Source organism: Oncorhynchus masou, chromosome 31, assembly GCF_036934945.1.
Source record: "Oncorhynchus masou masou isolate Uvic2021 chromosome 31, UVic_Omas_1.1, whole genome shotgun sequence".
NCBI classification, from domain to species: domain Eukaryota; kingdom Metazoa; phylum Chordata; class Actinopteri; order Salmoniformes; family Salmonidae; genus Oncorhynchus; species Oncorhynchus masou.
The window spans coordinates 73,544,966-73,560,122 of record NC_088242.1 but is presented as its reverse complement, the minus strand read 5'-3'; the positions used below and the strand labels follow the sequence as shown (position 1 = coordinate 73,560,122).

At 41.1% G+C, this 15,157-nt stretch overlaps 1 protein-coding gene across 4 annotated transcripts in view; it reads left to right on the top strand.

Moving 5' to 3' along the window:
- Positions 1 to 14,954, top strand: part of LOC135524402 (myocyte-specific enhancer factor 2A-like) — a 117,652-nt gene extending 102,698 nt beyond the window's left edge. For all 4 annotated transcript variants that reach the window (XM_064951907.1, XM_064951905.1, XM_064951906.1 and 1 more), the window contains 4 exons: positions 5,579 to 5,763; positions 10,736 to 10,859; positions 11,016 to 11,139; positions 11,329 to 14,954. In XM_064951907.1, coding sequence (XP_064807979.1) covers positions 5,579 to 5,763; positions 10,736 to 10,859; positions 11,016 to 11,139; positions 11,329 to 11,689 — 794 coding nt within the window. In that variant the 3' untranslated portion in view covers positions 11,690 to 14,954. The remainder of the gene's footprint in view (positions 1 to 5,578; positions 5,764 to 10,735; positions 10,860 to 11,015; positions 11,140 to 11,328) is intronic.
- The last annotated feature ends 203 nt before the right edge of the window (positions 14,955 to 15,157 follow it).

The following is a 15,157-nucleotide window of genomic DNA, read 5'->3' as shown; positions in this document are numbered from 1 at the left end:
GCAAATGGGTCTTCCAAATTGACAATGACCCCAAGCATACTTCCAAAGTTGTGGCAAAATGGCTTAAGGACAACAAAGTCAAGGTATTGGAGTGGCCATTACAAAACCCTGACCTCAATCCTATTGAAGATTTGTGGGCAGAACTGAAAAAGTGTGTGCGAGCAAGGAGGCCTACAAACCTGACTCAGTTAGACCAGCTCTGTCAGGAGGAATGGGCCAAAATGCACCCAACTTACTGTGGGAAGCTTGTGGAAGGCTACCCGAAACGTTTGACCCAAGTAAAACAATGCTACCAAATACTGATTCTTAAAATAAAGTGTCGATCCTAACTGACCTGAACAGGGAATTTTTACTAGGATTAAATGTCAGGAATTCTGAAAACCCCCGTTTAAATGTATTTGGCTAAGGTTTATGTAAAACTTCCGACTTCAACTATATACACTACCGGTCAAAATTTTATAACACTTACTCATTCAAGGCTTTTTCTTTATTTTTGCTATTTTCTACATTGTAGAATGATAGTGAAGGCATCAAAACTATGAAATAACACATATGGAATTATGTAGTAGCCAAAAACAAATCAAAATATTTTTTACATGTGAGATTCTTCAAATAGCCACCTTTGCCTTGATGACAGCTTTGCACACGCTTGACATTCTCTCTACCAGCTTCACCTGGAATACTTTTCCAACAGTCTTGAAGGAGTTCCGTCATATGCTGAGCAATTGTTGGCTGCTTTGCGGCCCGACTCATCCCACAACATCTCAATTTGATTGAGGTTTGGGGGTTGTGGAGGCCAGATCATCTGATGCGGCACGCCGTCACTCTCCTTCTTGGTAAAATAGCCCTTACACAGCCTGGAGGTGTGTTGGGTCATTGTCCTGTTGAAAAACAAATGATAGTCCCACTAAGCCCAAACCAGGTGGGATGGCGTATCACTGCAGAATGCTGTGGTAGCCATGCTGGTTAAGTGTGCCTTGAATTCTAAATAAATCACTGACAGTGTCACGAGCAAAGCACCCCCACACCATAACACCACCTCCTCCATGCTTCACAGTGGGATATACACATCCGTTTACCCACACTGCATCTCAAAAAAACACAGCGGTTGGAACCAAAAATCTCCAATTTGCACTCCAGACCAAAGGACAAATTTCCACTGGTCTAATGTCCATTGCTCATGTTTCTTGGCCCAAGCAAGTCTCTTCTTCTTATTGTTGTCTTATCAGTTGATGTTCAACTGAACAGTTGATGTTGATATGTGTCTGTTACTTGAACTCTGTGAAGCATTTATTTGGAAACTATAATGAGCTTATCCTCTGCAGCAGAGGTAACTCTGGATCATTCCTGTGGCGGTCCTTATGAGAGACAGTTTCATCATAGCGCTTGATGGTTTTTGCGACTGCACTTGAAGAAACTTTCTTGAAATTTCCCCGTCTTAAGGTAATGATGTACTGTCGTTTCTTTTGGATTATTTGAGCTGTTCTTGCCATAATATGGAGTTAGTCTTTTACCAAATAGGGCTATGTTCTGTATGCCCCCATACCTTGTCACAACAACTGATTGACTCAAATGCATTAATAAGAAGGAAAAAATTCCACAAATTAACTTTAAAAAAGGCTCACCTGTTAATTGAATTGCATTCCAGGTGACTACCTCATGACGTTGGCTGAGAGAATGCCAAGAGAGTGCAAAGCTGTCATCAAGGCAAAGGGAGGCAATTTGAAGAATCTCAAATATAAAATATATTTTGATTTATTTAACACTTTTGGCTACAACATGACTCCATGTTTGCAATTTCATATTGTGATGTCTTCACTATTATTCTACAATGTAGAAAATAGTAAAAATAAAGAAAAACTCTTGAATGAGTAGATGTTATATACAGTGGGGCAAAAAAGTATTTAGTCAGCCACCAATTGTGCAAGTTCTCCCACGTAAAAATGTGAGAGAGGTCTGTAGTTTTCATCATAGGTACACTTAAACTATGACAGACAAAATGAGAAAAAAAATCCAGAAAATCACATTGTAGGAATTTTAACGAATTTATTTGCAAATTATGGTGGAAAATAAGTATTTGGTCAATAACAAAAGTGTCTCAATACTTTGTTATATACTCTTTGTTGGCAATGACAGAGGTCAAACGTTTTCTGTATGTCTTCACAAGGTTTTCACACACTGTTACTAGTATTTTGGCCCATTTCTCCATGGAGATCTCCTCTAGAGCAGTGATGTTTTGGGGCTGTTGCTGGGCAACACGGACTTTCAACTCCAAAGATTTTCTATGGGGTTGAGATCTGGAGACTGGCTAGGCCACTCCAGGACCTTGAAATGCTTCTTACGAAGCCACTCCTTCGTTGCCCGGGCGGTGTGTTTGGGATCATTGTCATGCTGAAAGACCCAGCCACGTTTCATCTTCAATGCCCTTGCTGATGGAAGGCGGTTTTCACTCAAAATCTCATGATACATGGCCCCATTCATTCTTTCCTTTACACGGATCAGTCGTCCCGGTCCCTTTGCAGAAAAACAGCCCCAAAGCATGATGTTTCCACCCCCATGCTTCACAGTAGGTATGGTGTTCTTTGGATGCAACTCAGCATTCTTTGTCCTCCAAACACGACGAGTTGAGTTTTTACCAAAAACTTCTATTTTGGTTTCATCTGACCATATGACATTCTCCCAATCTTCTTCTGGATCATCCAAATGCTCTCTAGCAAACTTCAGACGGGCCTGGACATGTACTGGCTTAAGCAGGGGGACACGTCTGGCACTGCAGGATTTGAGTCTCTAGTAGTGTGTTACTGATAGTAGTGTGTTACTGTAGTGTCCCGGCGTAGTGTGTTACTGATGGTAGGCTTTGTTACTTTGGTCCCAGCTCTCTGCAGGTCATTCACTAGGTCCCCCCGTGTGGTTCTGGGATTTTTGCTCACCGTTCTTGTGATCATTTTGACCCCACGGTGTGAGATCTTGCGTGGAGCCCCAGATCGAGGGAGATTATCAGTGGTCTTGTATGTCTTCCATTTCCTAATAATTGCTCCCACAGTTGATTTCTTCAAACCAAGCTGCTTACCTATTGCGGATTTAGTCTCCCCAGCCTGGTGCAGGTCTACAATTTTCTACAGTTTCTGGTGTCCTTTGACAACTCTCTGGTCTTGGCCATAGTGGAGTTTGGAGTGTGACTGTTTGAGGTTGTGGACAGGTGTCTTTTATACTGATAACAAGTTCAAACAGGTGCCATTAATATAGGTAATGAGTGGAGGACAGAGGAGCCTCTTAAAGAAGAAGTTACAGGTCTGTGAGAGCCAGAAATCTTGCTTGTTTGTAGGTGACCAAATACTTATTTTCCACCATAATTTGCAAATTAATTAATTAAAAATCCTACAATGTGATTTTCTGGATTTTTTCTGTCATAGTTGAAGTGTACCTATGATGAAAATTACAGGCGTCTCTCGTCTTTTTAAGTGGGAGAACTTGCACAATTGGTGGCTGACTAAATATTTTTTTGCCCCACTGTATGTATGTATATATATACCCAAACAGAAACTAAACATCATTGTACATGTCCTGGGGTCATTCACTGAGGATTTGATGGCAGAAGAACCATTCTGGTTCAGATAACACACAGAAAACAAATCCACAAATATGATTCAGCCAAAAGGCTTGGCTCCATTCTTGTGATCATTTTCTCGTTTTAAAATGAACTGTGAGATAAAAATAGTTGTTTCTATCTTGTAACAGTGCCCCATTTAAAAACCATTTAAAGGTCTAAAAGGGATGCTGGCACTAATTACATTTAAGTATTATCTTCATCAGCAATTTTTAGGCATGGTCATGTACAAATGTACACTACAGTTATTCTGCATGTTGCTTTTGTGCACAACTGGCTTATCAAATTAGCTTCAAGGAGCATGTTTCTCCTCCGTTAGGCCCGAGTTACTGCCTACACATCCACGTTTGTGCTACAAAAGATATTCATTTCGGACGGATTCCTTACGATGATATCATAGCTTCTGATCATTATCAGAGAGCTGTGTTGCTGCACCTTTTACAGTCATATCAAGCAAGATAGGACCCTCCCCTTCCCAAACTCCAGCCCAGATATTGCCTCACTTGATTTGCTCGCCCACTCCCACAATGGTTTCTGAGTAGAGCCGAGAAGAGAAGAAACCTCTGTGTGGAAATCCACAACCAGAGTTTGCCTTTCAGAAAATAATGCATCTTTCTTAGAAATAAAGAATTCTGATTTGCACTGACTTTCCAATGGTGAAGATACTTTCTTTGCAACGGTTGTTGACCAATGGTTGTTGACCCAGATGGTACTCGTCCTCCAATGGACCTATGCTTGTGTTAACGTATTGGATGTTTTGCCATAAGCAATAGCAGTGTCTGCTATTTATAGGGTTTGGGTCATTTACATGGCTAATTATATGCGTGCACCTTGGATTTTGCAGCATTCACTTCCAGTATAAGATGGAAGCGAGTGCTGGGAGCTATAGTAGTTTGCATTGCGTATGTTGTTGATTCAGCTGTGAGATACCATTGTATGTCTCATAACTGTTTATTTGGCCATGTATTGTGGTGTTTCTTATCTGTAGCTAGAGAGGTGATTGTTCCATTATTTCACAGAGTGAGGTCCTGCTTATTCTGCAGCTGGCTTGTGTTTCACTAGGCTCTATACAACACAATGGAGTACTCAGTTACTTGTTGAATTGTGTCACTGATCTCTTGATGAAATAATAGATAGCATAGATTCTTTCATCCCTCTGTTTCAAATAAAACAAATTACTATCTGTAATCTTTAAAAAAAGCTGAATAATGGATCAAAACAAGTTAGAAACTGCTATTGAATTTGCTTATACTCTCACGTTGATAGAATAGGATTTCATTGATTTCATTGCATATATACCTCACATCAGTTCTATTCCATATATGCATGGTGTGACATGCACTGTAATGGTCCTTCTCCTGATCAGCTCTGAGATGGTGTCATTGCCCTGTGCTTTCTTTCACTTTGTTTTAGAGCTGCTGCCACAGGAAATGACTCTGGGTTGGGGGTAAACCAGCCTTATGACTCATTCTTCTGTAAATCTACCATTAGAGTAAAACAAGGAAATTACATTTCACACAAATGTATATAGTACCACGAATACAGTACTATGAGTACATAGTTTTGCGTAGCCAGACATAGTATTCCCATATTGTCACTTTAAAAAAAGTAACAATCTTTTAGCAAAGTGTTTTACCCAACTGTAATGGCATGTTATTCCCACCTTAAACAGCAGTCACAGTACATTTGTTAAGTGAATTGCTCCTCATCCCAGGATACAAGGAGTTGACTTTGATATCGTCACTCACAGCAAGAATGAAAGGCTCATCAATTCTGAAATGGACATTTTATTTTGGTAAATGTGCAGGATAATTATCAGAGTCTATTAAAACTTCCCAGAGGGTTGGGAACACTTAACGTTGCATGCCGTAGCAAGCTATGCAGCTTTAAATGGTTGGAGATTTGGCAGATGCCTGTTGTTGTGGTGGCTCACAGTCCCGTGATGGCTTTTGTCTCTGTGTGTCTCTCCAGGGAGTAGCTTTGTCAACTCTAGGGGCTCTCCGGGACTCCTGGGCACACCCAGCGGGAACGGCCTGGGGAAAGTCATGCCCACCAAGTCTCCACCGCCCCCTGGAGTGAACATGGGGATGGGAAACCGCAAGCCAGACCTGAGAGTGGTGATCCCCCCATCCAGCAAAGGCATGATGCCCCCACTGGTGAGTAGTCTACAGTCCCCACTTCTCACTGCACATGAGCAGACTGTAGGAACACTATGTATCTCTCAGTCCTAGGGCTGGCTTAGATTCTGGCTTAGAAGCATTCTCCTTTCCCCTCACATGTGTGCAACAGAGGGAGATTCATTTTCCCTACACAGGATCGTGACGGTATCATTGTGGTATAGCGTGCCATGCTGGAAATGTTTTGGCGCAGGAGACAATGTCATGAGGATATCAGTGCTGTCTGAGGACCCCTTTCTTCCTGGTGGGACTGGTTGACGTGCAGCTTAGATTCAATTCCATCAACAGCAATCAGCAAGTGGCATTCGTTCTCATGCTGCATTTTTATTTGATCACCTACAGGAGCAAGATTCTGGACAGTGCCAAGAACACAAACAGCACTATAGCTAGTTGGTCTATATTTCTGAGGCCCAGTCACTCAATTATTCATATTGAAATGATAGGCCCTCTCTAATTATTATAATGAAGGTGCAGAGCACCGGAGGCTCCACTAGACTGTCTCATCAATCTAAATGAGAAGAAAGAGAGAGGAAAAAAGTGTTCTGAAATTGGCCAGTAATAGACTCTTTCCAACCTGCATGTTGCTGGAGCTCTCAGCAACGGGAGTTCCTCCAAGACACAGAGGCGTTGTTTGGATCAGGGGTGCCCGTAGCTTGGGCACCCGTGATCCATCCACCAGCCTGGAGCAGGGGATCAACATGTGTATGGTACTGTTACCATGCCAGCATCTGGAAGTGGTAGAGCTCCATACGTCACAAAGACAAAGCATTATTTTAGATATAACTGGTAGAATGGTTCAGACAGAGAGAATTTAGAAGGCCTGAATGTGTCAGTAGTATTGAGACGAAAGGGAGGGCCTGCTCTGCTCTGTCAGTGTAAACGCAACATTCCAGATAGGTTAAGGCTTTGGGGGCTGGCAGGTCTGCAGACAGCCTGTCATTAGGCCATAATGGTATTAAATTAATCACATCTCAGTGTGACAGAGTGGGGATGAAGGCTTAATCAGGGGCCCAGTGTGAGCCAGATAATATCTTGTCGCCCTTGTCGTGTCTTCCTGATGCTATTGATTGAGTGCGGTATTAAGACAGTCCTGGCCAGGGCACAGGGAAGTTGGAAGTGGGGCTTCCAGTTAGTCTCTTGTGTAGCAGAACAGTAGACCTCAGATACAGAGAGACCCCAGTAACCCCTAGGTGAAACAAACATGCACAATATGCAGGCTTAGTAGTACTGTATCAATATATTACATTGACTGGTACCTCGTTGACTACTTTACATGAGCTACAAAGATGAGTTTTTTCATGAGTTGACCTAACTAGTCAGTTTTAGTTTCTTGAACACAGTTTTTTGAAAGTGGAGAGCCTTCCAAATGAGTCACGTTAGAGCCTCAGGATTGATGAAGTAATTTGATTGACATAGTTATGTATTGATGCATGAGAGGTTAAGAACTTATTCAATGTGAGGTTAAGTCCAAGTCAAAGTGTGTTGGCTGACTTAAACTCTTCACCTTAGAGTTTATCCATTTCGGTTTTACATCAGTAACCTTCTGAGTAGCGAATAGTGGTGGATCCAAAATCATAGGTCAAACTCAAAAATGGTCACAAAAACAATGCTAAAGTGTTATAACATGGTCAGTTAGCAGACTCTTCTATCCAAAGTATTTCAGGGAAGTTCATGAGTCCACAAAGAAATTGATTGACATTGCATTTGACAAAGAGGGTAACATGAATAGCAGAGGTCAGAGTGAATTTGTAAGTCTAGAGGTCAGGCACGTCTAGATGACTTTTAGTTGTGGAATACAATCAGGCAATTAGGACTTTGGATTTCAACATTAAAAGGGTGACTGTAGAAGCCATCCTGACCTTCTCTTGTAACCCTGCCTCTCTTCTTCTCTTCTGTTGAGAGCAGTCAGAGGAAGAGGAAATGGATTTGGTGAGTTTTAAGAAATGCCTGAGAAAAATGGCTGAATGAGCACACTTTAAATCGTAACAACAGAAAGAGGCATATAGATCAGTAACACGTGTTCAGGAGTGACAGCTGTACTTGAACTGTAGATTTAAATAACTTGAACTGGATTTATTGAATTGATTTGATTGAATGCATTTTATTTTTATAAAGACTAAATTGAGAAATGAACAGTAGCATCAGTGTGTCACTGCATGTTTTAGGCCTGGCCTGTTAAAGATGCCTCAACCTGTCTAATGTGCTGTGCACCGCCACTCCCATGTGTTGTTCAGGGAATGCCAGACATCCTGCTGGGTTTGTGTGTGTTTCTGTTTGTTTGTGAGTGAGTGAGCACACAATGCACATGTTCACAAGAACTATCAGACAGGTCCTACATCAATCTTGTGTCTGGTTACTTCAAGAAAGTAGTTTGGACAGACATCAAATATTATTTAGTCAAACGAAAGGTTTCGTAATATCACAAAAATTCCAAAGTAAATTCCCAAGAAGAGATTTCAGATCTTGGATTTATTTTTCTAATTGGGTGGGGCAGATTACTTCATTGTGGATTAAGTCTCTGAAGAAGTTTGTTTTTGATGATGTCACCTCGTTGGAGAGAATAGGAGCAGCGGATATTTATCAAACTGTCATGATGCAATATTGCCTCAAATGTAACCTTCAGCTGCACTATATTACGAGTATATGCCTTATGTGTTTGCTACATTTATTGAGTAAAGGTGTCTCTTGATGTTATTCCCACCCAGATTCCAAACAGTCCTGCTGCTCATGCTAAATGTAATTTTGCCTCTATCAGGTGCTAGCAAATACAGTGCATTCGGAAAGTATTCAGACCCCTTGACTTTTTCTACAATTTGTTATGTTACAGCCTTATTCTAAATTTTATGAAATTCTTTTTTTCTTAATAAATGTACATACAAATTTATAAAAAATGTCAAACAGAAATATTGCATTTACATAAGTATTCAGACCCTTTACTCAGTGCTTTGTTGAAGCACCTTTGGCAGTGATTACAGCCTCGAGTCTTCTTGGGTATGACGCTGCAAGCTTGGCACAGCTGTATTTGCATAGTTTCTCCCATTGTTCTCTGCAGATCCTCTAAAACTCTGTCAGGTTGGATGGGGAGCATCGCTGCAGAGCTATTTTTAGGTTTCTCCAGAGATTTTCGATCGGGTTCAAGTCTGGGCTCTGGCTGGGACACTCAAGGACATTCAGAGACTTGTCCAGAAGCCACTGTGTTGTCTTGGCTGTGTGCCTAGGGTTGTTGTCCTGTTGGAAGGTGAACCTTCGCCCCAGTCTGAGGTCCTGAGCGCTCTGGACCATGTTTTCATCAAGGATCTCTCTGTACTTTGCTCCATTAATCTTCCCCTCGAACCTGATTAGTCTCCCAGTCCCTGCCTCTGAAAAACATCCACACAGTATGATGCTACCACCACCATGCTTTACCATATGGATGGTACCAGGTTTCCTCCAGCCGTGACGCTTGTCACAAGAGTTCAATCTTGGTTTCATCAGAGCAGAGAATCTTTCCCTTTAGGTGCCTTTTGGCAAACTCCAAGCGGGATGTCATGTGCCTTTTACTGAGGAGTGGCTTCTCTGGCCACTATATGATGGAGGCCACTGTGTTCTTGGGCACCTTCATTACTGTAGACATTTTTTGGTACCCTTCCCCAGATCTGTGTCTCGACACAATCCTGTCTCAGAGCTCTACGGACAATTCCTTCGACCTCATTGCTAGGTTTTTGCTCTTACATGCACTGTTACCTGTGGGACCTTATGTAGACAGGTGTGTGCCTTTCCAAATCATGTCCAATCAAGTTAATATAGTACAGGTGGACTCCAATCAAGTTGTAGAAACATCTCAAGGATGATCAATGGAAACAGGATGCACCTGAGCTCCATTTTGAGTCTCATAGCAAAGGGTCTGTTTTTATTTATTTTGAATGCATTTGCAAAAAATGTCAAAAACCTGTTTTCGCTTTATCATTATGGGGTAGTGTGTGTAGATTGATGAAACATTTTTATTCAACTCATTTTAGAGTAAGGCTGTAATGTAACAAAATGTGGAAAAAGGGAAGGCATCTGAATACTTTCCGAATGCAATGTATGTCTTACTTTTAGATCAGAACAAACAAGTGTAGCATTCAAAGTTGATAGAGGTACATAATGGACAGAATGTTATAACCTCAGAAGATTTGAATAACGCATGCATAAATCTATACATTGTGGGAAATGAGTTCAGTGTGAGTGTGTGGGCCTGGTGAGTGTAGTAGGCTGCCTCAGAGCTTTTGTGGTTCTGTTGCTGCCTTATGAAGGCACTGCGTTGTGTGTGACTGTGTGCTTAGGACAGCATGCCAGCCACTGCAGCCAGGATTGCGGTTTTAAAAGGAGTTAGTAGTAGCTACTGTATATTATCCAAATGTAAGACCCATCTCTTTTTGTATCAGGCTTAAGAAATCTGCCATCTGTAAATGACTTGAGTGCTGAAGAGCATTTGCCTTAGCTTGTAAGGAAAATTGAATATGAAAAAGATTGCATATCAGCACCAATCCCACTATTGTATATGGTAAAACGATATCAAACTTCAACTATATTCCCTTATCCATAATCCCTACATTGAATAACTGTTAAGAGATTCATCCACAAACAACAGCCCTCTTCTCAATATTGGACAAACACATGCAATGTCTTTACTTAATGGGATTGAGTTTTATGCTTATTGTGCATATTGTCAAGCCTCAATATGTTATCTGGATTGTAGCTACATGTGACATGAAGCTACAATGCCCCCTCTTGGTGGAAAGTAGTATCACAACACATTTGTCCATTGTCACAATAATAATGGTCTTTATCAAGTTACTACTTAAAAACATATCAAATGTAATCTATAACAACTGACATTTTGTATAATTTGGGTTCACTACAGTAAGGCCTATAGGGCCATACTGTTGCTTTGTTCATTACATCTGTGTTTTCCTGGTTTTGTTTGCAGAACACCCAAAGGCTAAGCAGCTCCCAGTCCCAGCCACTGGCCACCCCAGTAGTGTCTGTCACCACCCCCAGCCTGCCCCCTCAAGGCCTGGTCTACTCAGGCATGCCCACCGCTTACAACACCGGTGAGTCTACCCCTCTGTCCCCTGCCACAGCTGCCTCAGCCCTGCCTGCCTGGCTGTTACTGATTGGTCTGGTCTCCTGTGGTGAGAGGTGTTGCTGCAGTAACAGTGGGAGGGGGATTGTGTGTAACTCACTGTTCTCTGGTGCTGTTGTTGCAGAGTACTCCCTGAGCAGTGCAGAGATCTCCTCCCTACAGGGCTTCGGCTCTCCAGGGCTCTCTCTGGGCTCCATGTCGGCATGGCAACAACATCAACTGGGCCAGGCAGCTCTCAGTTCTTTGGTGTGAGTAACACATTAGCAAACACACACACACATACACATTAAGAAACCCACACATGAACACACATTATATACACATTCAAACTACATAGCTTGTGCTCCTTTAAATATCCCTTTTCCAACCACCACTCCAAGAACCTGATCTATGTCACTTTCCAAATGGCCACTGAGCCCGTGCTGTTTCTCTCACAGGGGTGGTGGTCACCTACCTCAGGGCTCCAACCTCTCCATCAACACCAGCCAAAACATCAATATCAAGTCAGAACCCATCTCCCCTCCTCGGGAGCGCGTCACCCCCTCTGGCTTCCACCAGCAGCAGCAACAGCAGCGGCATCAGCAGCAGCAGCAGGCGTCCAGCCGGCAGGACCTGGGCCGCTCGCCAGTGGACAGCCTCAGCTCCTCCTGCAGCTCATACGATGGCAGCGACCGCGAGGACCACCGGCCAGACTTCCACACCTCCTCCATGGGGCTGGGCAGACCCCCGGCCGGCACCGAGGACAACAGGGCGAGCCCTTCTGTCAAGCGCATGCGCATGGACACCTGGGTGACATAGAGCCACACGTTCAAGCCTCCAGTCACCAGCTAGTCAGAGGGAGGGAGGGAGGGGGTAGACTTGGGGGAGGGAGGGGGTAGGAAAGGCCCTTATAGTTATCATTATAATATTATTATTTAACTCCATTTCATTTTGTAAGAAGGAGAATGGCAAATACAATTAAAGGACATATCTAAATTAAATACGTCTCACATGAATAAGAAGAGCATTCAAGTAGTTGGACTGAATTATGTACACAAACAGATGTTATCAGGTACTGGGTGCAATCAAGATTATGTTTGCAGGAGTCCGATGTTCAAAGAAAAAAAAAACGAATGAAACAATCTAGTTTATTGTAGTCACTGGTCTAGTCTGGCACTTACTTGTAGTTGCTGTTTTCGCTGTTGTGGTTGCAAGTTGCAAACAATCAAAGAAAGTCAGAGTGTTGCCTGCTGTCTGAGGGCCCCTGCTTGTGGCGTCCACTGTTAGAGCGCAAGTTTCCAACATGATGGTGTAACCACATACACCTTTAATCTCATACAATGTTGACTCAATTTGTCTCTTCTATTAAGTTATTACATCAAATCGATGTGAAATCTCATTTTAAAACAGAATCGACCTCAGAGACACTACAACATATTAATTTGAAAGAGGTAGAATTTATCTCGTGGGGTTTGAGACAGGAACAGCTATCATGTATGGGAAGGACATGGCTCAGAGTCATGTGATTAGTTCTAAAAGAGAGGAGAAGTATATTGCAATAATAACATATTCATTTTATAATCTGATATGGGAAATTAAGATAATGGGAAATCCTCCAGTTGAACTGGTAGCATAGTAATAGTAAGAAATATTCTCATTGCTCCAACAATTCATTGGTAATGTAAGCCAAAGCTGTACTGTATGTTTATTTGTTATTTTGTAGCTATGTTTTCCTAGCAATTCTCTCAAAAACAACTGTTTATCTTAGTTCTGTTTTTACTGTGCTCTGTTACAACCAATACGAAGACATGCAAGCCAGATCTTGAATCAATATCTAAAGCCATGAACACTTGATGTTCTGTTTGTAAAATTCTAAATTTGAGCCAAATGTTTTCTTTTGTTATGTAAATAGCAACTTTAATATTTATCACCTTGGTGTTAAGTACGTATGTATTGTACCATCACCAGATTCAAGAAAAAGGTATATTTTTGTGGATTACTGCCATGTTTACCCAGCGAGATCCTTATTAAGTAGAGTATTCACTGGTTAATATTTACTATTTTGTTAATTATACTGTGCTTTCTTTAAAATTTTGTTATTACTGTTTTAAAATCAGTGGATTTATTTCCAGAGTAGTTTTTTGGGTCATTTTCCCTTTAATAGTGGTGAATATCTGTCCCTAGGAAATTGTAATAACAGTGCTGTGAGGTTAAAGTTCCTGTATACCATATGTTGTGGAGGAAAATCGCAATGCTAAGGATAACATGGTTCCTTCTATTGTGTTAACTATTTAACTGCAGCTGCTGGATACTCTGCCAACTTTCAAACCCAAGGTCCCATCTCAGCATTGAAAAACCGCCCATTGTGATTGTGCTTAGCTCAATCGAAAGATATGCCATTTCATGAACCATGCCAATAAACCTATTTATGGTTAATTAAATTATCCATCGATAGATCACTCTGGATAATTTTTTCACATTGAGTAAACTAAGTTACAAACGTTGTAAATATCATAGCCTAAATGTACATCTCAGTCATGATTATGTATAAAATGTATCCATTTTATAAATTGGCACAGTAAATGCCCCATCACTAGTAGGAAATGAATAATCCAGAAATCATGATGTCATAAACAGGGTGTAGTACTGGTGAGGGGAAACAGCCATTTTCTGTTTCACTGTTGTATGTTTGCCTGTGTGAGCATATCAGACCATGCAGAGGCATGTAGGTCATTGTCTGTTACAGGTGGCCCTGGTTTCATTATACCCAATCCTCACAGTGTCAGAGAATTCAGCAGCTAAAACGTAGTAGAGACAATGCAACTGAATTGACTTGATCTCACACTGCTGGATTGCACACATTTGTATGAGAATTGTGTTGTACAAAAGGAGTCTCTCTTTATATTTGCTATATTTTCCCTTGTGTGTTTCTTCTCCATGCCCACCTCCACCCCTTTCATTTGATCCATAGCAGTTGGCCATAAGCCAATAGTGATCAATGTAGTTTACAACTCATAGTCTGTCCAGATGGGACCCCAACAAAATGTGACTTGAAGGGTCCAGTCTACTATTAGATGTTATTGCAAGTCCCATATAGTCACTCTCAGTACTAGAATGAAGATTTGCAGATATGATGAAGTAGGAACTATGTGCTTAGGACCTACAGGGCCTGAGCAGATGAAAATATGACTGTTAACTTTTAGTCCTTAAGTGCCACTGTTGTGATGGAGCTTGATAGGCAGTTGCACATCAATTTGAAATCATGTAAACCTTTTTGAACACATTGTTTTCCTCAGTCTTGATCAATTCAGAAATATTTTAGAGATGCATAAGAAACACAACATAACTTATTAATATCAAATTTAACACTTCAGGTTACAGAATAGCAATAAAACCATTACACTATTCTTAAAAGGCAGTAGCAGTCTTTTTTTTAATAACTTCATCACACAATTACATGCACACTTTAGCACTTGATAGGATATCAGGGAATTTTTCTAGGTTCACTCTTTATATGCACGGTTAGAAAATAGCCTTATCCCAAAGAATTACTCATGTTATACATCAAGAAAAGCCTCACAAAGCTCAACTTGCACCCCTACAGCTAAAGAAGCTGACATATATTACAGTACATAGACTGGATAATCACACTCCCCTGAAATCAGATTCACACAAGGAATGTATTGAGAATGTAAAGGGATAGACTTGCTTTTTTGGTCTATGTGCTGTGTAAAAATATGCACAACTATTGAATGTGAAAGAACAGGATTTAAGGAGACAACAGAACTTTGTTTGAAGTACTTTCTTCACTTTGCTTTGCGAGAGTAAGCCTACAATGCTTTGCTTTATGGCTTTTACAAAACAGAACTATGTGTTTGGTAATTGTTGTAGTTAATAGTTCACTTAAAGAAGCTGTTTGCGGTTTAGATGCTCAAACCATTTGGCGGCACAAGCTGGACTTTGTTGCCATGAATGAAACAAACTGTTTCAAAATCAAGAGAGAATTTTAAGTTAATCTGCATTTTATTTCCCTTGAATGTGTTGTTTTATCTTCATTATACAATAAATATTCTAGTGAACTTTTTATTGAATGACTAAGATACCATGCTAGAGATTGTACAAATTTGTATTCTACATTCACTAAAAGTAAAACTATCGGCTTTTACTGTGTATTTTAGGTTCTCTCACTCATCCTGTATAAAATGAAGTAAACAACTCTCTTACCTAGATTTTGTCCCCCTGTGAAGTCCCCAACAATAGAGACTGTCAGCTTTATTAAACACCTCA